At 30.3% G+C, this 25,827-nt stretch overlaps 1 protein-coding gene across 1 annotated transcript in view; it reads right to left on the bottom strand.

Annotated features, from left to right (window-relative positions):
- Positions 1–25,827, bottom strand: part of LOC117174807 — a 167,005-nt gene that overhangs the window by 23,366 nt on the left and 117,812 nt on the right. The window contains exon 3 of the mRNA XM_033364185.1: positions 12,708–12,939. Coding sequence (XP_033220076.1) covers positions 12,708–12,939 — 232 coding nt within the window. The remainder of the gene's footprint in view (positions 1–12,707; positions 12,940–25,827) is intronic.

Raw genomic sequence — 25,827 nt, forward strand, 5'->3', positions numbered from 1 at the left:
AGCTCCAAGGAGATTATGTTGAAAAATAAAAAAAAATTTACCCAAAAAAAATTGTTTTTATACTTCATTCTAAGGACTTATTGAACTACCCTCGTACAACAACTATATAGGAATAAGGACACTTTACCTACATCCACTCGGATAATTTTGGTTAAAAGTCTAATCTTGCCCCACGTCGACTATGGTCGTTCAGTACATGTTGATTTAACCGACGATTTAAATTTAAAGCTCGAACGTGCATTAAATGCCTGTGTCCGCTTTATCTACAATTTGCCTAAACACGAACACATAACTCCATACCGACATAAGGATAGTTTGCTAAATGTTACCAAGAAAAGACAATTCTTTATGGGTAATTTACTCTACAATATCTTTCATAACAAAGTTCCTGAGTATGTACTTCACCTCTTCCAATTTGTAGACAGAGACTTTCCAGCACAATCTAAGTTTCGTAAAAGACATTCAATTATTAAGATTCCCTTGCACAGAACGTGTAAGCTTCAAAGGTAAATTATAGTAAGAGGTGCCCGGTTATGGAATAAAATACCATGTAATATTAGAAATGCACCTTCCCTGTATCATTTCTAAAATCTCTTTTTCAAATATTTGTAAAATATTTCTAACCCAACTCTTGAAATCATACCTAATATCTTACGAATTCTGAGGTCGACTCTATTTATTTATTTTAGTTATTTTAAAGATTTAGTTATAAGATTAATCAAGTATATTACCGATCAGTGCTTATACAAATTAGTAATGATCTTGTGTTATCCTGTTCCTTAGAGGGCTATTTATCCCTAAAGTATTTTCTTTAATAAATACAGTCCGAGTTCTAAATTAAAAAATATATTTCGAATGAAATGAAAAGGAATTGAAGTTTGATCATTTCCAAATAAAATCGTTTAAAATTGAATAACTTAAATTGAAAGTGTTTAGAATTGACAGCTTTGTGATCGAAAGCTCTCAAAATAAAAGTTTCAGATTAAAATTTTTAAAGTTAAGCAATTTTATTAGAAAATGGTTGAAATTATATTAATTATAATTAAAATAAAAGAATCTCGAAATTGAATTATTTTAAATTAAAGTTAAAAAAATAGGAGAAATTGAAAACTAAAAAAGATTGAATATTTTCAGGTAAGAATTTTAAAATGTATAATTTAAAAATTTATAAGACAAATTTTCCTAAGACAGAAAGATAATTTTTTTGTTATTTTCACCGTTCAAAACGAGGTTCATAATGGAAAAATTTTCAATTATGTGTCTTTAGAATTGACAAATTCTTAAAAAATATCAAAAATAAAAATTAATTTAAAATTATAAACATTCAAAATTAGAAAAAGGTTTGTTACGAAACGTTAATAATATGTAACCGCCATGAATTGTAATAATAAACAGCGTTCATACTAAAACCTTTAAAATATTAATTATATAAGGTAGGCTTAAATAATTTGGAAGCTAACAATGTTCAAATGGTTCATTATAATTTTCAAAACTCAAATGAATCTTTCAATTTTAGTTGCAAAATAAGAACTTGTGAAAAGGAAAAATTAAAAACTCAGCGTTCAATATGAAAATTCAGACTTTAAAATTGAAACCATTAAAAATAAAAGATATTATTGTATATTAAAGTAACAATTTCAGATGTATGTTAATTTTTACCTAATTTGATTATTAAAAACTCAATTCTTAACTTTTTAATTTTAAATTGTTTAAATTTTAGCGCGTCATTTTGAATTAGTATCTATTCTTGAAAGTTCACAATAAAAAATTTTTCAATTTTCAATTATTAATTTTTTGGAATCTTCCACTGGAAAGCGGGCAACTTTAAGATATTATATTGAAAGAAACAAAAACAAGATAGATTCACAAAGGAAACAAGACATGATTCCAATGTTTTAAATTGCATAATTTAAAGCCTCGCAATTCGAAAATGTTCTTGTTGAAGTTGAGTTAGAAATATTCGCGCTCGATAATGTATTTACCTCTCGCTACGCGCTCGATCTTTCTGCAGAGACTCTTTAAAACTAAAGGTGAAAATATCGACAACGGTAATTTGGTGATTGTGAATTCTCTTTTCTTAAAGCTCCTTCGGCTTTAATGAACACATTCTCATCACGTATTTCATTCTTCGGACTGGAGTTTATCCCTGAAATTTGATATCATTCCCATAAATCTATATTATTGTAATTCGTAACTTGCATCGTTATTAAAACGGATGAAGTTTCATTGTCCCGTTTAAAAAAATGCGCATTCTTTTAAAAAAATGTTGTTATTAAACGTTTTATCGCAATTTCTTTCGTTTTTCCATAACTCAATTTGCTCATTTCCAATGTTTTCTTTATGATTTAAACTTTCCATATATGGTTTACTGAGCAGCCTTACCGTTTTTTAACTTCTAAATTATGTATATATGTATACACACACACATGCATATACATATATAATTATGTGTATATATATGTATATATATAAATATTTTTGTTTGAAAATGCATTATTATATTTCCGAATATTTAAAATACTGTGAAAATGTTGCATGAAAAAATGTTACTTTTAGATTTTCCATTATTTTTCATGGTTTCAAAATTCAATTTTTGATTTATTAAGAAAATTTAAAAAGTTGTCACGCTAATCTTCTAAGGTATTTAAAAATCAAACTTTTTCTTCTTTTGTCATTTTTTCATATCGTCCGTTAATTGGCTTAAAAGGTTCATTTTCGTGTGTTTTTTGGAATTTTGTAAATGCTATAACTCTAATAATTTTCAATTTTATGAAAAAATTCATTAGATAAATCGTTCGACTTTTAAAATACTTTAAATGACCGTAAAGAGAATTCTTGAATTTAAAAAAAATGGTCTCAAAAATATTCAAAAGGCGCTCACTTTTTAAATTTTTATCTAAAATGGCTGGCTAACGAACTTGACCTTTAGTTTAGAACACTAAAAGAATGTACCGAAAGCCAATCTAATAGATTAATTGTTTCGAAAGTTATCGTGCTTACAGACAAACAGACATAAAGGCAGACATATAGACATACAGATAGACACATTCGTAAAAAATATGTTTTTCGGATTCAAAGGGTCTGAGAACGTGGACAATTTGACAAAAACTAGGGGGCTCAAATTTTATACAAATCTAATACCTTCTCTGATAAGAATTTAAAAATGATTTGTCACGTATAATTTTTTGATAGTTCTGTTTTTATTTTAAATTACGCATAGACGAAAGTAAAAAGGTTATTGGTAGAGCAGGTCCCCTTATCAGAAGTAAAAATATATCAAATAAAGCTAAAATGGCAATACAGAATTTTGTATTTGTACCGACTGTACTATACGGTAGCGAGAAATGGACTTATCAAGAAAAAGATAACATTAAAATTTACGCAATTGACATGCGATTCATGCGCATAATATACGGGAAAACTCTGATGGACAAAGTAGGTAACGAGATAATTCTAAAAGAATGTGGTGCAGAAGAGACGCTAGTAGACACATGGAAAGCAATCGGTTAAGATGGTTCGGACATGTTCAGAGAATGCCAAATGAACGACTAACGAAACAAGTGTATCAAGGTAAAGTAAATGGCAGCGTAACCAGAGGCAGACCGCGGAAAGAATGGTTAGAATGTGTGAATGAGACCCTAATTAGAAGAGAAATAAGAAGTCACAGAAACACGAAAGCCTGCATGGAAAAATGCATGGACATAAAAGAAGCTATAGAAGTATGCCAGGACTGGAAAGTATGCCGGCAAATAATTAATAAAAAGATTGTCAGTAGAGTGAATGACGCCTGAAACAAAAGACCTTGGCAATTAATGGACCCAAGTGGGAAACCTTGGATAACGACTTTGTGAGGATCTTCGCTTGGGGTGATTGCTAGAGAGATTGATCAGCAACCTGGGTCGGAGCAGTCTTGCGGAACGATCGTGTTATTTACATAAATAACACGAGAATTCTGGATCAATCTGAAAATTCTCCATCCCTTCCACACATTACTCCTTTCCCTCACCGAGTGAGTCACGCCTACCCCGAAAGGGAAATGGCTGAATAGTGTAAAAAATAATAATAAAAAATAGCATCAAAAACATGAAAATTTAAATTTTTTGAAACCCCACACACGAGACGAAAAAGAAATTAAAAGACAATAGTAGTGGGAAGAAAGTGCCCAAGCAGCAGGCACATTTTTTTACTGTTAATGACGTTCTTCATAATTATAGCGAAAACTACGCATCCTATCAAAAAGTGGTTGATAACAAATTTGTAGACCTTTTTCGAATGAAAAATTTTGGTGTATTCTTCTTCTATCATATTTTGCTCAGTTTGAACGAAAAATGAAATTTTTTGATTTTTCATTATTTTGTATGCTGTCAAAATTTGAATTAGTGATTTTTCAAGAAAATTCAAAAAGTTGTTTGGATAATCTTGTAGGGAATTTAAAAAGCAACATTTTTCTTCTCTTGCCTTTTTTCATATCGCGCGTTACTAGGCATAAAATGTTCATTTTCGTGTGTTTTTTGCAATTTTGTAAATGCTATAACTGTAGTAATTTTAGATTTTTTGAAAAAAGTCATGAGGATAAATTGTTCAACTTTTTGAATGCTATGAATAAACCTGTTTTTCGGATTCAGGGGTTCTCAAAACGTGAACATTTGACAAAAACTGGTGGGGTTAAAATTTACACAAATCTAATACCTCTTTTGATGAGAATGTAATATCTCAATTTTCAATGCCTATTTCTAAAATATTGCAAGTATCAAGTATTTGATTTCAATATTGTATGACTTCGAAGAATGCAAAAAAAAAAGATAATTTTGTACGTTTCAAATTGAAACAAAACAATTTAGAATATTCAAAACCAAAATTATTAATCACACCATTTTCCAATCAAACTTTTTCGAGTTCCATTCAGCACTGATTTATCTCGAAAGTTCTTTCACACTTATAAAAATTAAAAATTAGATTTTTGAGAATGTTTTTTGTCTCCCTTGTAAAATCATAAAAATGCGAGTTGCGAGTTAGTCCCTTATGGCATCCCACTCAACTTTGCACTTCTAATTATCCCGAAATGATCGTAAATATTCTAGAATCATCTAAAACATTCGAAGTATAAATTTTGCAATGTTATATCTTACAAAATATTTGTCCGTTACATTAATTTCAAATCTTCGTTTTGGGAAACTGTCATGCTCAAACTAAGAATAACAGGACTGATCTGTTGAGTTTGCTTGCTTTCTAACGAGTTCTGATATCGAGTATCGACAGGCAGTCTGTTTCAAAGGGAAAGGAGGATGATTGAGGAATAGACAAGGAGCTCTAAAGCCTTAAGCTTCTTCCAAGGCGATTATCATAAGCCGGCTGGTACTAGCCACTATAACCGTCAGTTGGAAATTACAGAGCCTCATAAGTTAGGAACTTCCAGAAGGGTAAATTGGATTAACAACCGAATACAAAGAGTCTGGTACCGGAAACTATCTACCAGAATTACTGAACGATGAATTCATTAGACTTGTGTTAGGTCCATACGGAAATTATTTCTACGAATTCAAGACAAAGTCCCATCTCTGTGGAGAACGGGTAATATCTCAAAAACGGATATGTACGGTGACTGAAGGAAGTTTCCGGCTAGAGGAGCAATTCCAGAACCGAAATTATTATCACTTAACGACTCTAGTCTTCGCTAAGGAATGATCGTAAAAGGACGTTTCTGTGAACAGACACAGGGTCGCTGCTTTGGACTTGATACGGAAGTAATGAATCGTGACGATCGTTCAGAGTCGTCTATTCCTCCTCTCTACTTCACAAAGAGTCTTTAGAGCCATCCGTGAAAATCAAAAAATTTTCAAGTCTTCAAATGTGACACGCAGTATATAGAATATTACAAAAGAAAAAAATATGTGACCAATATATTTCTATTAAAAATCTGTCCGGAAAATATCGGACTTTGTGCTTTATTACGAGTATGAGTTAGTTCTAGTGAACGCCAATGATATTCTCTTCAAATTACTCCTTTTTGGAAACCACAAACTTCTTGGAGCGAAAATTCCACTTTCGGAAGCCATCCTCAAAGTAACCTTTCGGAACAGCTCATAGTTGCTTCAATGCATTTTGTTTTATTTCCTCTACGTTTTTAAATCGTTTACCTTCTAGAGATAGCCAGAAATCTCTGAGAGCCAGGCCAGGACTGTATGGGAGCTGTAAAACTCGTGCGAGACCTTGTTTTAACAGAAATTGCTGAATAAGCTGCTATAAATGGACGCGTTTTTAAAGTTTTGCAATCCCAGCCAGAATACCTTCTAGTTTAGATCGGGTCACCATCTGCCGTAATTTTTTCCTGGGGTGGGGTGGGGTGGGTTTTGAGATTTTGGTTAACTGATGAAGACAAATACTACATCTCAAATATAATGATCTTGATAAACCCATTTTTAAAGCTTTCAAACCTTTTCGTCATATGTTGGGAAGTTTCTGATCGAAATGTAGAAAGTCTATAATTCGAAAAAATAATTAGTTAAGTTAATAAATACGGGAAAACCCATCTAATTTTTCTTTTTGTTCACACATCTCTTTTTTTACTGCAAATATCTGTGCATTTTTCAAATGATATTTCATTCACTTACATTAATTGGACATATTTCGACTCACCAGTTCTTTCTGTACGCTTAGTGAAAAATTCCATTGCTCAGTGGATTGAATTTTTGTGGCAAAAATGTAGTCAGTAATTAAAATTCCATTTCAGTTATGAAATGAAAGCGTCAAATCATTTAATTAAACAAGCATATTTTGTGATTATAAATGTAACTATTTAATTGAAGATTCGTCTTTTTAGATAGAAAATTCGCCCTTTTGGATTAGGAAAGTAGCAGTTTTTTAAGCAAATTCGTCTTTTTTCCTTTTGGCTAGTCTTCGCTAACTTAAGCAATTTGTTTAAGAATGCAATTTTTTCGATTCATTAAAATTAGAGTGAAGGGTAATACCAATTTACAAAGAATCTATCTTTAATTATGAGGCACTTCCGTTTTTTTCAAATACTTTTTTATAATAAAAAAAATGCAATACAAGAAAAGTATAATACCGAAAAGTCGGTGATGCACTTCAAAAGTGTCAAAATATTCTAAAGATTACCATTATATGTTATACATAAAGTGAGAGTAATTCAAATTAAAATTACTAATTCCATTCTGCAGACTCTTCACTGTTATTTAATACTTAAAAAAAATGCTAACCATGAAATTTAATGTTCGTAAAAAATTTTCAAATTGAGCTTTCAAATTTTTCTTATCAAAACATTCATGTTGTGAAAAGCCTTTCAGCTCGTAGCCAAAAAATAACAAAATATGATTTTAAACGTTATTTGGATGAGCGTTGCTGTAAGTCGCGACTGGGTCTTTCACTATAACAACGCATCTGCGCATTCAGCATTCAACGCAGTTCTTTCAGCAATTTCTCGTGAAACATATGTCATTTCTGGCTGTTTTTCAATTTGGATTTATTCTCTTAAAGGAAAACGATTTCTAGATAGAAAAAGGCTGTGGTTTCCAAAGGGAAGCAGTTTGAAAGGGACATCATCGCCATTGACCAGGCTCAACTTTGTTTTCTAGTACAACACAACGTCGGATACTTTCCAGAGAGACATAGTATTTTAGGCGTTTGTCAAATGAAATTAAAGAAAAAATGTTCACTCAAAAGGAGGGGAGGTTGACGAAGAAGCTTAGGATCGTTTCTGAACATCCCCTAATAGTGTTGTTTCCACCGCAATTATAAAATGATATTCTGTAATTAATCAGCTCGAGGGGCTCTAGCCTCGAGAAATTTCTTCACCGTTGGCGTTGATTACATCTTTAACGACCTTACGAGTCACAGAGACGACTCGGTACCTGATACGCTATCTAACTGTCAGAGCAATCAGCTTCAACGAGCAAGTAAAAGTCGGCAGCCCAATTATCGTGGCCTAGTGGAAATGAAAAGATTCGCCGAGAAAATTCCAGAAAAATTGTCGTGTCTGTTGAAGTGGCAAATAATTTCTCAAAAGTCACCACAACCAACAATTTGTCATTTTTTTATCCAGACAAATCTTCATTCTAAACGAACGAAGTCTCTTCCTCTGCTTCAATATCCTCTCATGTCTTCACGTGTTTTATGTGATCGATATTGTGAAACAAAAAAGATCGAACACTCCGACTGTGAACCAAAAGCTGTTTTGTGAAAATTTTTTTGTTTAAGTTAGAGATTTCGCGTGAAAGGAACTCTTTTCTTCAACTCTGAGATTCCATTCCTATTTGATCATTAGTTCATCTAATTATATCCTATCGTGGGCTCTGTTCTAGAGGAAGAAGGTGTCTTTGTTTTCGGAATAAAAATTAATAATAAGAATAATAAGAATAATAATTTTCTAACTCATTTAGTCACTTTCTCTTTATTTTGTTTCTGCAATATTTTAAATCCTTAAATTTTCAAAGGTGAAAATAACAGTGACCTTGTCTGGCAGAAATAATATTTTTTAGTGAAAAAATCGATCTAGTCACTTGTAGCACCACTTGATACTACGTTATATATGTTAAAAGATTCATCATCTTTAACGTTTCTTGACGCAGAATTTAATGAGCTTTCAAACAATTAAAAAATATTTTTTCATCTACATTCAAAGTACTGCAGTCAAGGCTAATTTTTCATAGGTTAACCGGTTAGTGGTCCGACACTATCCGTTGGTAGTGTAAGTATTAATTTAATTTTTTAAATTTTATTTTAGGAAAAGCAAACCTATTTACATTTCTATATTTGTATTTTATTTATCTGTAAATACTTGGATGAATTTGCTGATTTTGTGCATAGGAATTAATTTTCTCTGCGATTTCATTGCAATGTAATTGTATCTACAATTTCGAATAGCGATGGAAATTTCGAAATAAGCGTTATAATTACGGTTTTTAAAATTTTTAAATTTTGAAATGCCATCATGTTCCCTGTAATTAAAATACCTCACATATCACTGGTTTAATAACTAAATGAAAATCTCTCTATATTTTTTTTTTACTATGTACTAATGAAAGTCCATTCTTTAAATACTTCAAGCAACTACCTATAGTTTTCAGTAGAAGATTATGGTGCGTTTGGTCAGACAATAAATCTTTTTTCTAAATATATTTATGGTATTTTTATATATAAAAATAATGTGCAAAGCTTTTTTTCACACAAAAAATTAACAGTGGATAATAAATTTAGATAAATATAACATTATCCCTTTTTATATTACCATCATCGTAAATAATTTATTAAATTTTTGTATCTTATTTGTAAGGAAAATAATAAATTTCTCTTGTTTCACATCCGTTTGTAAGTAGATTTTTTAATTTTACTTATTGTATTTTGTATTTCACACACCGTCTTTAATATTCTCAGAAAAATGTGAAAAAATAAGATAAAAATATATATTTCCACAAAAAAAAAGTTTAAAAATGTGCATTAAATGATGCTCAATGATGGTATTATAAAATAAGGTAATTCTATATATATAAGAATTTGATACCTGCATTTTAAATACATTAAGGAAATAACAACAACAAAAAATCAATAAAAAGGACAAAACTCGCAAATCATTTCTTTCTGTCTTATAAAATATATCACCCTAATACAAACCAAAATTTCCTAGATTTTTTAAAGGAAAACTCATTAATTTTCGATAGAAGTTTGAACTACGGGAATTTGAAGAAACATTTTTTGCAGATAGAAACATAAATAACTTCAAGAGCCATAGACATTTTCGGAACAATATAGGAAAATTTGATTTTTCCTCCCGACGTAGAATTAAAAAATTTCTAAAACATTCCTTAATGGTCTTAGAAAGTTGTGAATCTTCAAGAAATAAAAATCGGAAACAGATAAATGCGTGTAAACACCAAGCAAGAAAAAAATTGTTTTTAGAAATGAATTTTCGTCTATTTGGTTGAAAATTAATTTCTACAACTAAAACTTGTATTTTTCTAGTTGAAGATTCATAAATTTAGTTGAAAATTTATCTCTTCAATGGAAAATCCAAATATTTTTAGGTGGAAGTTAGTTCTTTTTGTTAAAAATTCTACTTTTTGATTTGTATGTTTAATTCTTTTGATAAAAATTTATTTGCATGGTTGATGATTAATAATATCAGTTAGAAATTCCTATATTTTATGAAGATTAAATATTTCTTTAAAATTTCCTTGTTTTAAATTGAAAATTGGTTTTTTAAATCGAAACCTTAACTATTCTAGTTAAAGATATATCAGTTTAGTTGAAAATTATTTTCCTTGGTTGAAAAAATAATTATTTTGTTAAAAAATCTTTTTTTTAGTTGAAAGTTAATTCAACTAGGTAAATTAGGACAAACAATTTTAAAAACAACATACATTTCTAGTACCAAGGAGATTTATATCCCAATATAAAAAAAATTAGAATTTCTCTCCCATCTTGAAATTCATAATTATCTAAAAACACACCTTGTTTTAAAAATATTATGGCGGTCACGACTAACCTACGACTTTTTATAAAAAGTCAGCCACTCGATAGACATTAATAAGGTATGAAAAAATGGATTTTATATCCGCAAAAGTGGATCATTTTGATCAAAAGTCGCTAGTCAGAATGATCTGCAACAGTCTGATATCCTGGGGTTCACTATGTATTCAAATCTTTTTATTAATAATGGATAATACATTTTTTGACAAAAATCTATATTTTTAAATTTATAATTTGACTTTTTAAATGCCGTGGCTTCGTGCATTAAAATTTTAGGACAAATAAACGGATTGTTTCGGTACGAATAGGGCAGCTGGAAAAAGGGCTATTTGTATCGAAATATTGGTAGGAATATTCGCATTTTTCGGTAAGTGTAGACAATCCCTTTTTAAAATTATAATATTCAAAAAAGCATAGGGAGATGTCCGTAAGCTATATTACCAATTTGAGGGGAGGGTGACGCTAAAAACAACGGTTGGTAAGAGGTTGGGGGACGGCTCCCGTGGAAGAAACGTTTTCTCGATTTTTCGTTAAAATTTTTTTTTTCGTAAAGGCTTTTACTATTTAATTCTAAATTTAATTATTTTCTTTAAAATGCAAATTTTACTTAAAAAATTGCCTTTTTTTGTCCAAAATTCAACAATTTTATTACAAATTCAACTATTTGGTTAAAAATTAATGTTTTTGACTTGAAAATTGAACGAATTGGTAGAACATTAGAGTATATAATTGAAAACTAACTTTTTGGTTAAAATTTTCTATTTCAGGTTTGAAAATTGAATTGTTTTGTAGAAAATACATATTTTTCGTCTAAGAATCCATAAGTTGGTATATACCATCCTTTTGGTGAAAATTCAACTATTTTGATAAAAAAACTAAACTAACTACTAACTAACTAAACTAACTAAAAAACTATTTTGTTGAAAATTCCTCTTTTTTGGTAGAAGGTTAATCTTCTTTTTTGAAAACTTCTCTTTTTAGATATGGAGTCAACTATTTTGTGAAAACTTTGTGTTTTTTATTTAATTTAGCTGGTAAAAAATGAGTTTTTTTTATAGAAATTGATTTTTTTAAACTGTAAATATATCTATTTCATTTTTTTGTTGGAAACTTTTTCCATTAAATATTAAATTGAAAATTCGATTATTTGGGTGAAAGTTTAGATTATTTATTAATAATTAAACTATTTATTTAAAAAATTGGTTACTTGGCAGAAAAGTCAACTTTTCGAACTATTATATTAGAAAATTCGTCTTTTTGGTTCAATTTAAGTAGTGACTATTTGGTTAAAAGTACAATTATTTTCGTAGAATTTTTTCTACTTGATTAAATGTTGAATAATTTATTTTCAGAATTAATTACTTGGTAAAAAATTAACTTTTTCGTTAAAAATTTGTCTTTTTAAGTAGAAACTTAATCTTAATTTTTTAAAAACTCTCATTTTGCATGAAGATTTAACTAGTTTAAAGAAGTTCGTTTTTATTAGTGGAACTCAGTCAGTTAAAAATTTGGGTTTTTTATTGAATTTCTCTTTTGAAAATGATTTTTTCAACTGTAAATTTATGAGCGCTACTGTAAATAGAACTATTCTATTTCAGTTGAAAATTTATATTTTTTAGTTGGAAATTTAACTGTTATTGAATAAAAATTACTTTCTTGTGAAAAATCATCTTTAAATGTATGTTTAAAATTTAACTTTTTCATTAAATCATATTTTTGAGTCGAAGATTAAACTATGTTTTGAACACTCGTCTTTTTGGATTTGAAATTCATACATTGATGCATGGAATATGACGTATTCAATCTTTCTTTGAGATTTCCAATTTTTTTCCTTTGAGAACTGGATTATACTTGCAAAAAATTTAATTATTTTGTTAAAAACTGAATTATAATTTGTTTAAAATTAAACTATTTTTTATAATTGAATATTAGAATAATTATCTTTGAATTATTTCTAGAATTATTTTTCTTTAGAAAAAATTCAACATTACAATATGATTAAACGAGGGAATACATTTTTTATGCTTTATGCGTCTTCTTTGTCCTTGAAATTTCTCTTCACTATAGAAAGACTCATTAGCTTTCTCTACTTTCGGGGTAGAGGGTTGTGGGGGGGCTGCGATTGTCAATGAATAGTGACGGATGGGGGGGGGGTAAAAATATCCCAAAAATTGGTAAAGCAGTCTATGGTTGACCCCTAAGAGATACCAAATAAATAAACTTACCATTTTGTCGTGTATTTGTGTACCAAGCTCCTTTCCTCTGATTTTGTACTTGAAAGTTGTATACAATGTCGCCAGCTTTCTCACTCCAGAATAGCTTTAAAGAGCCTGGTTCTGGTGATTGTAACCTAACGATTGGGCAGTGATTGGTTACCACAACCCGATAATCATTCTCGAGAGGGCTCTGTTTCTGTAGATGTTCCAGAATTTCCACAACATACCATTTGCCCATTATCTGTAAAAGGAAACACCGATCAGAATTAATTTATGGATCGTGGAAACCGCAAGAACTTCGATACTATGAGATAAGCTCAATGCATATTACCTTACCAGCTGAGGTAGCACATAAATCTATTTTACTTAACCAAATTGACGGATGAGGCAATCATAGTTAAATAATAATTAAAATTATAGATTTTAACAACATTCGATACAATAATATATAGATGGATATTATTTTTGAAGTGATTAATTTCAGTGATGGTTAGTAACTTTTCAAACGGAAATACACTGAGAAAAAAAAACAATCTTGAGTTAAAGAAAGTTTACTTAATTCAAAGAAATGATAGTACTGAATACGCCCTTTAAAACATTTCTTTAATACAACAAAATGGTTTCATTTAAACAGAAATAATGAAATTGCTGTTTTATGTTAATTTTAATTCCAGTCAAATGCGATCTGAAATGTCGAAAAAAAATATATATATATATTTTCAATTGAAATCCATCAGTTGAAATAAAAGTTTTTTTTGAAGATGAGGTTCTTTGGTTGAAAGAAGTTTACCCTAAGTATTATCAACTATTTCTTGAAAAAAAGGGTTTATATTATGAGTAGATATTTCTGTGATTCTAAAATGCTAAATATTGTTTGAAATAAGCATGTAGCAAAGCTTAAAAAATAGCAAGAAATAATTATTGGAAAAAACCTAATTTATCAAACTAATATCAGCCTAAAATTATATAAATATTATATTGGTCCACAGAAGTAACACCATGGTTTAAAAAGTTTGAATAGTTTGAATACAAAAATTTAAATTTAGCTTTAATAAAAAAGTTTAATATAATAATTTGATTGATTTTTATTAAAAATGACTAACTTCCGTTTATTTTTTCATTTGCTCAAATTGTAATGATATTTTCTTTAAATGCCAATTTTTGGTTAAAACCACGAACATAAAATAAGAAATAATTGTTTCAAATTGTAAAAGATTTCTGAAATTTATTAATTTTTATTTAAAATAACTGAATATTGGCAACAATTGTGAACATACCCTCAAACTGATCCCAAATTCTAAAACTTTTTTTAAAAGTCGATATTAATATTTCCACTAAAAACTACTAGCTCAACCTAAAAATGTAAAAAAATCATCTTTTTTGAAATCTCATAATTGTTAAATAACAACAACGTTTTCCGATGTAAAGCAGCAACATAACCTGAAATCATTAATATTGTTCATAACATAATTTCTGACGGAAAATACCATGTAAAATCTAAATTGTTAGAAGAATCTAAACCTCATTCAAATTATACTGATCTTTGTTCAAATTGCTCATTAAACTGTAGAAATGATAATATAACCTGAAACTGTTTAAAAATGTACAATTTTGTTCGATCTATAATTATTTTTATATTAAAATACCAATTTTTGGCCCCAGCAGATAGGTTTGGTAATTATTACTTTCCAGTTTAATATGTTTTTTTAAAATTATTTTAAATTCACAGGATTCAAAGAATTGACAGAATCCAATGAATTCAAGGAATTCACGGAAGGTAAGAAATTTACTGAATTCACTGGATTCAAGGAATTCACGGAATTCAAGGAATTCACGGAATTCACGGAATGCAAGAAGCTTTTGGAATTCAAGGGATTCACAGAATTAATGGAATCCAATGTGTTCAAGGAATTAAAGGAATGCACGGAATTCTAGAAATTCACGAAATTCAAGGAATTCCAAGACTTAACAGAATCTACGGAATTCAAGGAATTCACGGAAGTCAGGGAATACAAGAAATGAAAGGAATTGAAGGAACTGCAGAAATATACAAACTTCAAGAAATTTGCGCAATTTAAGAAAATTACGAAATTCGAGGAATTCACGGAATTCCGTGAACTTTTTAAATTTCGGTAGTTTTTTTCTGAATTCCTGAAATTCTTTAAATTGCTTGAGGTCCGGGAATTCATTGAATTTCTTGAATACGTAAATCCCATTAATTCCTTAAATTCCTTGAATACCATGATTTGCTTGAACTCCGTGAATTCCGTAAATACAACATATTTTGAAAATAATATATTAAACCGGAGAATAATAAGAAGTAAACGTATGTGCTATTTGCTGTGTAAGTATGCGTACTAAAACGAGGGGCCAAATGAAAAAAAACTTTTGAATTCGAAATATCAATTTCTAATGTAAAACGCTAAGATAATTTAAATTGTTGACAATCGGGAATCTTGATGGCCATTTTCATCTAAAAACACGCAAGTGGTCGAGAATATTTTCTTTTTTTTTCGTTCGATAGTTATCATCCAAAAAAAGAGGAAAAAGGGAGAAAATTGACACAATTTTAAAATATAGAGCTGATAGGGGACTTGGAAACGACTTGGAAATAGGGGGCAAATAGGGGAAATGAAAATATCGAACTGTGATCCCTGTTTTAAAGAACATTTAACAATTGAAAAAGTTCTAGTTTTTAAATCAAATTTCCGAATATTTTATTGATAAATTATAGGGTTAAAAATTAGCAGCTTACGAAAAAAATATATTTTAAGTACATGTATAATTGAATATTAAAAAATCCCGAAAGCTACCCCGCAATTTTGTTCTCTAATGATAAAACAGCAATTAAGTGGTACGATTTTCCGGTAATTATTTGCTTCTTCGTGAATGCATTAGATGCTTCAATGAAGTGGATTTTCGAAATTGTACAACATTCAGTATGGCGTTAATAAATACTCCGTTTGGCGCGAAATGGTCGCATGGAATAACGTGGAATCGTTATGGCTGACATTCGGCGGCCCAATTCGCCAGTTCATTACTTTAATTGGTACCCGTCACGGACCAAAATTACGTCCCCTAACTCTGTTCACAAGCTAGCTGGCTATCTGGCATCGGCTTGCAAAAGAGCGTGCCCTGGAAAAGACATATATTTCAAAACGCGATTACACAAGTTGTACGTGAAGTCGACCATGTGTGCAAATGCACGATTATTATTCCATGCGAGGCACCAAATAGCACACGTTGGTCGTTAAATTCTAAACTCGCTCGTCATTAGCGCTAAAGAGTCTTTTTCTCTCATAAAGAAAATTCATCGCACAGAAAAGATGATGGTTACAATAATCGCGACCCTAAAACTATTGGTTGCTATCTAACTTTTTTGGAAAAAAAGAGTTAATGACGCCAAAGATAGTTTAATGCAATCTATTTGCGTAATTTTAATCTTATAAATATGTTCTCTAAATAGGAAAAATTTATCAAATCAAATATGCAAGAGAAAAATTGGTAAAACCACAAGGTCCTATCTATAAGTGCTACATAGCCAGATTAAACCTGTACAAACAATAAAAAAGGCAACCTTTACGAAATTCAAGATGGCTCGCAACATCAAAATGATATATAACTAATGTGTAGTAATGTTGTAAACATTCAAATTCAATCACAATTTTAATCATTTATTATTCTGAAGTTTTAACAATCCTAGTTAATAATAACATCTGACAAAGAAAATAGCAACCTATAAGAACGGTTGATATCATCTCTTGGAAACAGTCAATTACATTCCTTGTAACGGAAAATAACCCTAGGATTATTTAGTAGGAACTCTTTACAACTTGTAATAACAATGGTATTGTAAAATTTAAAAATATTTATGTTTCGATTTCATCGTGAACAATTGAATAAAAATTTGTATAAAGTTTCGGGATTGGACCGATTCCCTGTTCAGATTGCCTATTGATCAAATATAAAATATTATAAACTATGTTGTTCAGACAAAAAATAAGGATCAGACATAATTGATAAAGATAGAATAAGAAAGTATTCGCATATAATACCTTCGAAATAAAAAACAATAAAAGAAATACCAAGAAGTTTGGTGAGAAATTGGCATAAAAATATCAGTTGGAGTTTACGCAAGAAGTCATTAGAATATATGAAAATGATAAAACAGGATATTGGGTGCGGTAGAGTGATCAACAACGCTTGCCAATGGTTAATATTATAACTTTCAAATGTTTCAGAACAAATCTTAACAACTTCAAAACACCCCTAAAGAATGGTTGTTATCATTTCCTGAAAGCAGTTTATGACTAATAATAGTTAATAATCAAACTTACCAAAGTTCAATAAAAATAACAAACACGAGCAACGAAAACCAGCTACATTGATCCATGGTTAGTAGGAACGCCTGATCAAAATAATTTTGTAATAACGAATTTAGGTATAGCGAACTACAGCCACTATCAATGCTTAATATCATCTCTTGAAAACAATTAATAAAAAAACCTAGCAACATAAAACAGCTACCCTAGAAGTGGTGAGTAGCAACCCTTAATAATTGGTAAAAACAAATTTAACTAGAGTGAAAACACCCCTAGCCATGGTTAGAATTAAACCTTTCCAAAGTTCAATAACAACCCCTTATAAACGGAAATCACAATCCCCTTCAATTAGAATAACAACCTCTCAATCTAACTTATTTAGAGATAAAATCTTTAACCAATTCAAGCTTAAACCGGAATTTTGGTTCCGTTACGTTGATGACACTTTTGTCATCTGGCGACATGGACAAGATGAACTATAAAAGTTCTTCATGCCATTATGGCATGAAGGTTACAGACAACCCACCCATTCAAAAAGATACCTACATGCCTCCTCCCATCACCGCCCATATAAAAAACAATCGGTCATCAACTCCCTTGTATACAGAGCTGTCTCCATAACAGATAGAGATAAATTACAAAAGGAATTACAAAATGTCAAACAGATTCTAATACAGAACGACTATAGAAACAAACAAATTGATAAAGCAATAAGAAAATACACTCAACAAAAAAACAAGTCAATGCAACTTACGAGAGAAAAAGAGAGAAAAACTACCACTATCCTATCCTACATCCAACGTGTCATAGGACAAATAGGAAGAATTCTCAAGAAACACAAAATCCCAACCACATTTAAACAAACTGCGAAAATAAGACAACTACTAAATGACCTCAAAGACAATAAGGCACCCCTCAGTGATCTGGAAGTATATAAAATCCCTTGTTCTTATGGTAAAGTCTATATTGGAGAAACCGGGAAAGTACAAATACACACAATATATTTCAAAGAAAACATAGAGAAGTAATCAATAGCTTAAAACACCCTAATAACATCAATAGGGACAATGGATATAGTACGAACCCGATTTTGCTTTCCATCCTCCAGGATTTAAAAAAAGTGTTTATTGCCCAATCAGGTTCGACCAGTGCCCACAGTGTTGTGCTCTAGCCGATCACAGGCAATGTAGAGATTATCCACAAAAACAACGTTTTTTTGTTCACGATTGTAACCTGAAATATCTCTTTTTATCAAAACTAATCTCCGTCAAAGCATTAAATCTACTAACCTATAACAATGGTTGACATCATCTGTTCCAAAAACACCTAATAATAACCCAAATAACACAAAATAACCAACTAAAACCTGGTTAATAGCATTTCTTGAAAATAGCTAATAACCAACCTGGGAAATAGACATTGAAAAATCCTTGCAAGGAAGATCAGTTGCACCTCGCAATGGTTACTAACAACCCTTAATAACTGTTTATAAAAATATTTAGTAGCGGAAGTAAAACAATAACGCCTACCAATGGTTGATATTATATATTTTCAAAGCTTAATAACAATCCCTAACAATTGTTAGTAACTTCCTCTATAAACGGAAATAGCAACAGATTACAAACAAAGGAGTAATAACCCCTAACAACGGGAAACATCAACTTCTAACAGCAGTTAATAATACTTATAGAATCGGAAATAATTCCTAGAAAATGCCAATATTAACCACCAACAATGGCCATAGCCAACGTCTAACGACAGCTAATCTCACAACCCGGAAACCGTCATGAATAATAAATATTGCAAGGGACAATTACAACTTCAGTAAAAGTAAAAAAGCAACTTTTATCAAAGCAAATAAAAACCTCTAGCAATGCGTTATAATATTTGTGGCAGTAAACAATAACAAATGGAAATAACAAAAATAAACTTTACCAATATTCGAGTTTACTCTTTAATTTTAGAATATTCTAGGCTTTTTGTAAAATGTTCTGGACTTTCTTCGATTATTCTGCAATGGTTTCGAATTCTTTTTCATGTTCCAGATTTGATGTAGACATCATAATCTTCACTTATAATGTCTTTAAAAATTCCTATTGTTTTCAAAAACGAACATGCCCTTAGCTATGTCCGGAAACAACTTCTATCGACGCAAATAAAAACTTTTTGCAATGTTTAATAATAACTGTCGCAGCAGCCAATTATAACCTCTATCGGGAAGTGACAAAAAGCTTGATAGATTTCTTGACATTTTCGCTTGCAAAATTTGCGAGAGTCCCGAGATAATAATTAATAACAATAACAATTTACATTAAAAATAAACCATGACCTCAAAAACTAAGACACAATCACGACTAATGATTATTACAATAGCCAATTACAAGTTTAGTAAGAGTGAACAAAATAAATTTTTACCCCAGGAATAAAAACTTCTGGCATTTTATCATAATAACTGTAGTGGAAGCCAATGATAACTTCTAACAACGCGCAAAGTAACAAAAACAAACATTATTAATGTTTATGTTTATTCTTTAATAGAGTATTCTGGTATCCAAATTCCATACGAAATAAACAATGCCGTCGAAGTCTAAATTTTTTAATTGATATTGATTTAAAACAACATTTTTTTCTTAATTTTCCACATTCTTCTGCAATTCTGGAATATTCAGCATTTTTATTATTTTTATAATTTTGAAGTATTCTATAAACTGACTTTTTCAATATGTTCTAGAATATAACAACAATACCAGCAAATCTTGGAATACCATGACAATTGTATGGTCAATCTACATTTATTGTTAACTCACACACCTATCCATATTCATCACAACCTAAACTAATAATCGACCACATATTCTTTCCACACAAAATTTATAACCCTCGCCTAAAATTCTGGGCTTTCGAGTAAGCTAGTTGTGGCATTGATAAAACATGGATGTGGGTGATAAGGTCATAGAAAAAGCTATGGTGTGAGTGACCTCGGTAAATTTCGATCGACGAGGGGAAAAAGTGGACACTTTGGGGGGGAAAGTATTGATTTAAATATAAAAAAGACTTCTCAGAGATGTTGGAGGTTGGTGCAACTTCTTTTCACTGGATCTCCTCGTCTTTGCAGTTTTTTGACACTCTTTTTCGAGTGTTTTTAAGCCCGAACGGGCTTTCGACGAGAGATCCTTCCTTTCCTTTTCACGAATCTTAAAGCCGGGCGTGTACTTCGTGTTATATTTGCTTTTACGGGATAACTTCAGAGGGATTTACGTTGATGCGAGAAACTCGAGTTATGTACGTACACTGGACGAACCTTCAACTCGTAAAAGTACTCTAAAATAATAGAAAAAAATTTAATTTATTTTTCAATTCTTTACTGCAGTAAGCCAATAATCGAACTTAAAATGTCTTTACCACATATTAGAATTCATTTATTGAATGCGAACATACATTTTTTTAATAATTTCAGTTCATTTCAAAATGTCAGTGATCAGAATTAACTAGCTTCTTCTAACTAAATGCTGCAACAGTCTAGAGCGAAAAAACGAGAGATTAAAAAAATCCATTTAATTGGGTAAACTGGGTGTGAACAAAATTGAGGGAGAATGTAACATAATTTAATAAAACTTAAAAAATTAGAAGACAAAAAAACAAATAATTAAATTAAATTTGAGTGAATTTAGAGGAATTCAAGAGAAATGGGAAAAATTCGATCAAATTCGTGAAAATACAACAAAAATTTTTTTTTTAAAGTATCCGAAATAATACTCTGATTACAATAAAACTAGAGTAAATTTAGAAGAATTTCAAGAAATTTAAAAAAATTTGATGTAATATTTAAAAATTATGGGTGATTTTAAAAGACTTCAGGACGAATGAAAAATACTTTTAAAAAACTTTAAAATAGTTTAATTGAGATGAATTGAGCAAATTGAGAAGAATTCAGTGAAAGTTGATAAAGCAAGAGAATTCAGGACAATTTAATAATTATTTTTGAAAATAAGTATTATTAATTGTGGCGAATTCCAAATCAATTCAACATTTTACTTATTTGAGCAAAATTGAAGTTAATTTAAAAGAATCCGGAGACTTATGAAATTCATAAGAATTTGAAAGAATAAAATTAATAAAAATTTTGTTCCTCACAATTTTTTTAAGGAATTGGGTAAAGTAAGAATTAACAAAATTTAGGACGAATAAATGAATTAGAGAGAATTTAGAGAAATGTAAGGAAAATAAGAAGAGTTCGATAAAATTCTTAAAAATTGAAGCTTGAATTTTAAAAAAATCATGTAAAATAGCAACTATTCAAAAATCCTACCAAAATAAGTTGAATTAATTAAATTTGAAATGAAGTGAGAAAAACTTAAGGGAATTCGAAAGAAGTTAATGAAATTCTTAAGAATTCAAGTTAAGTTTCAAAGACTTAAGGGTGAATTTGAACAAAATTCAAGAAATTGAGGTGACTTTAGTAAAATTAATAGAATTCAAGTGAATTAAAAAACGGCAGGGTAAAATTGAAAAACGAATCAAGGAAATTTAAAAGAGTTTAGAAAAATTACGGATGAATTATTAAGCATTCAGGGTGAATTGCTAATGAAGTAAAACTAATTGAAATAATGCAAGACTTCACACTCTTTCTCCCATTCCTATGGTTAAAAGATATTTTAAAAAATTCGCCTATTTGGTTGAAAATTTAATGATTTTTTTAAAAAATGTAACTATTTTGTTGAAAATTCGTGAAATTTTTGTTTAAAATTAAGTTTTTTCGCTGAAAATATAAATATTAAATTTATGGATTATGACTGATCTTTCTTAGTATGAAATTTAACTATATGGTAGAAAATCCATGTTTTTTAATTAAAAATTCAAGGAATTGGTTGTAAATTGTTTCTTTCTTAATTCACCTTATTTCTTGAAGACTTATCATCTTAGTTAAAAATTGATCTTTTCTGGTGGACAATTCATGTTCTAAGTTGAAAATCTAATTGCTTGGTAAATAATGAAACAGTTTTGGTTAGGGATCCAATATTTTATTGGAAAATAGCTTTTTGGTTGTGCGTTAATTATTTTTGACTAAAAATTTAACTATCCAATTTTTTGATAAAAGTTGAAATTTTTAATTAAAAGTTGATCTATTATTGAAAATTAATGTATTTTGTTAAAAAGTCGTCTTTTTCGGCAGAAAATTCGTCTTTTTGGTTTAAAGATTCAACGATTTGGCGAAAAAATAAAACTATTTGGTTAAAAACTAATATTTTCATTAAAAAATAAACCGTTCTGTTAGAAAGTTAAAATATTTGGTAGGAAATTCATGTTTTTTTTTCTACATTTAACTTTTTCGTAAAAAAGTCGTATTTTTTAGATAAAACCCACTGGTTGAAAATTGTCCTTTTTCATTGGATATAAGTTTTTTTAACAAAAAATTTAACTATTTCATTTTTGGTTTAAAACTTATATTTTTGAAATAAGAATTGAACTATTTTGTTGAACATTTATATTTCTTGATTAAAAATGAATTTTCTTTCTGATAATTCATCTTTTCTGATGGAAAAGTCAACTTTTTTATCAAATTTCTGCCTTTTTTACTTCAAACCTTAACTAGTCTGTGTAAAATATATCTACTTTGTTGTTAATTCCTTTTTTTGTATAACAAGTAATTTTACAAAGTGAAAATTTTACTATTCCATTTTTTGGTCAATTTTGTAGCTCTTTTAGTTAAAAATTCATGTGCTTTCATGAAAATTCATATTTTGGTAGAAAATTAATCTTGGTTCAAAATCCATCTTTTTATTAATTAGACGTTTAGAGTCGAATCGACTACTGTGGTCATTAGCATACAAAAATCAGCTATTCAGTAAAAAATTCAACTGTTTTGATTAAAGTTTGATTTTTTTGTTAAACATTTAACTATTTTTCTGTAGCCATCTTTTCTGGAAGAAAATTAATCTCTGTTAGCTGAAAATTAACTTTTTTGTTGAAAATACAACTGTCTTAAAAAAAAATATCAGTCCTAATTTAGGAACAAGAATATAGATGATATTGTTTAATCACAGAATTGTCACGTGCTATAAAACTCTTGCGACCTTTTTTTAAATTTTTCAAATAAAAATCTTCGCCGTGACAGAAAGTGGAAAGGAATTTAATTAAACTCGGAATTTGCTTTCATCGATTGGCAGTAGCATACGTACTGGCAATGTGTATTGACTGACTTTGCTTTCATATTAAAAACTCTCTCACCAACCATTGCCCGCGATACTGTTTTGATGCACAGTTAATTTGATATTTCGCTTGGCAAATGTAACCATTTCGATCTTCTCATTGCGGTTCCACTGCATATTTTTGCATATTCGATAAAACTCAGTATTGCAGGCATTCAAGTTTCAAGCGCTTCACTCTAGAATTTAGTAGAAAATTGAAATATTCCTACTTCGTTTGAGTTTGGAACTGTAGCACATTTTTCTTTCCCTTTTAATGGCCTTTATTTCACCTAATAAATGAAATTAAATTGATTAGAGAATAACTGTTTTTCTCGATAAAATTACGGTGTTTGACCTGAATAGTCTAAGCCAGAATGGTTTTAAGTTTTAGCTGTGAGAAAAGTTTCTCTATTGCTTCGCTGAGATTCGAACCCACAGCTAAAAATTAAAACATTCTGCTGAAATAGTCAACAAAAAACGTAACATTAAAATTCGATTTGACATTAACTTTTTATTCATATCAGAAAATTAAACTACACAGATGTGCTCAACTCTCATGATATAAAGGAATTACTGGAGGGATGGCATACTTTATTTTCCAAGGTAAAATATGAAAGACGTATTATTTTTCGCCAACAAATTTTTTCCGTCAATGAATGGCCAATTTTATATATTTAGGTGAATTAGGAAAAAATTATTTAAAAAATTAACGACAATTGCTTTTAAAAAGTTTTCCCTTGGGAACAATTTAAACAAATTTAGTTTCCTTTGTGGCAGTTTGCAGTGTAAGCTACACTCTTTCAAATAAAAATGGCGAACATCTTGGGTACACCATTCAGCCATTTCTCTTTCAGGAAATGTCAGATGTACGTTGTACTTTTTACCGAGGAGGGGAAGTGAGGGAAAAGAAAGGGAGGGAGAGTAGGGGAAGGGAGGAAAAATTAGAGGAGGTAAGTAAGTAACATGAGGGATGGGGAAGTAGAGAGAGCAAGAAGAAACTACGGAAGGGGCGTGCGAGAAAATAAGAAGAGGAAATGGGGGAATGTGATGGAAAATCAGGAGAGGGAAAGTATGTAAAATGAGAGAAGGAGAAGCAGTAGAAATTGGGGGAATAGGGGAAAGGGAACTAAGGAAAGTAGTGTGTAGGAAAAGTGAGTTGAAATAAGAGCAGAAGGAGTATGGGAAGTTATAAGAGGGGAATTAGTGAATGTTAGGGAAAATGAGGGGTCGAGAATTAGGGGAAGGTGAGTATTTTTTGAGCAAGCAAGGACAGGGGGAAGTAGATGAAGATGGGAAGGAGGGAAGGGAGGGGAATTAGGGAAGATATTAGGATGACAAAGGATGACATAATTTTATCGAAAAAAATGCCGAATATTGAAAAATACCGAAAATATCAGACCGAACTAGAAAATTTAAGAATTTTCAAATTGCCAAAAAAACGAAACTACCGAAGATATCACAGCCACACAAAAAAAGTGTGCGGATCTGGTAACAGGACACACGTATTCCTATAGATTTTGGGGCGCTGAATTCATATTCGGTATCAAAAATCACCCACCATGTCATGGTTGAGCCATAACCTCAAAACATGACGAAAAATCATGCACTGAGGCAAATAAATTTCAAAATAATGCTAGTAATGCAAATTTTCACTTCAAAAACATGTCGACAACTGTGAAGGATCAACCCTTGCCTGATATCAACTTATTTAATATAACTTTACCCAACAGAACCGGACCTCACCTAACCTGAATTAACAGAAATTTATTGAACTACACGTAAAGCTCTGGAAGCATATTTTCCAAATAGCAAATGTTTGCTACATCGAATTGGTCAACTCGAGCCTAACCTAGAAATAAATCTAACCTAGCCTGACCTAACCTAACCTCACGAAACACAATTAAACTGATTGTGTTGTCCCGTTGTGTTTGCGGTACCGTTTCATTCAGCTTCGGCTTAACCTACATAGAGGTTTAACCTATCCTAGCCTAACAAAACCTGACCTAACCTAACCTAGCCGAATGAAATTCAACCACACGTGTAGCTATGTAAGCGTACGGTTCTCAGTCTTAAATGTGTGCTATATTTAATAGGTTAACTCGATCTTAACCTACAAATGAATCTAACTTAACAGAACTTAACGAAATTTTTCTTAACGCAACACAACTTAAATTAAGTGTTCCCGTTGTAACACAATAAAATCCATTTCATTGTACTACAGGTGGTTAAAAATTGTTGACTCACATTACTCAATTGAAGAAACTTAGAACTACAAGTAGAATTGACCCCATTTCAATTCTGAGAATTTCAAGAGTGAGAACCGTACGCTTACATAGCTGCGCGTGTGGTTGAATTTCATTCGGCTAAGTTATGTTAGGTCAGGTTTTGTTAGGTTGTGATAGGTTAAACCTCTATGTATTTTAAGCCGAAGCTGAATGAAACGGTACCGCAAACACAACGGAACAACACAATAAGTTTAATTGAGACTCCGGATTCTATAACCACGCATAAAATTTCCCTGGCCGCTTCAGGCCGCTCGAGTTGGCCCCTGATGGCTTGAAAATCAGTTTTCGAAAATTCAACTTTTTAAGATATCACTTCATAGGAAATTTCATGGCG

This window comes from Belonocnema kinseyi, chromosome 6, assembly GCF_010883055.1.
Source record: "Belonocnema kinseyi isolate 2016_QV_RU_SX_M_011 chromosome 6, B_treatae_v1, whole genome shotgun sequence".
NCBI lineage: Eukaryota > Metazoa > Arthropoda > Insecta > Hymenoptera > Cynipidae > Belonocnema > Belonocnema kinseyi.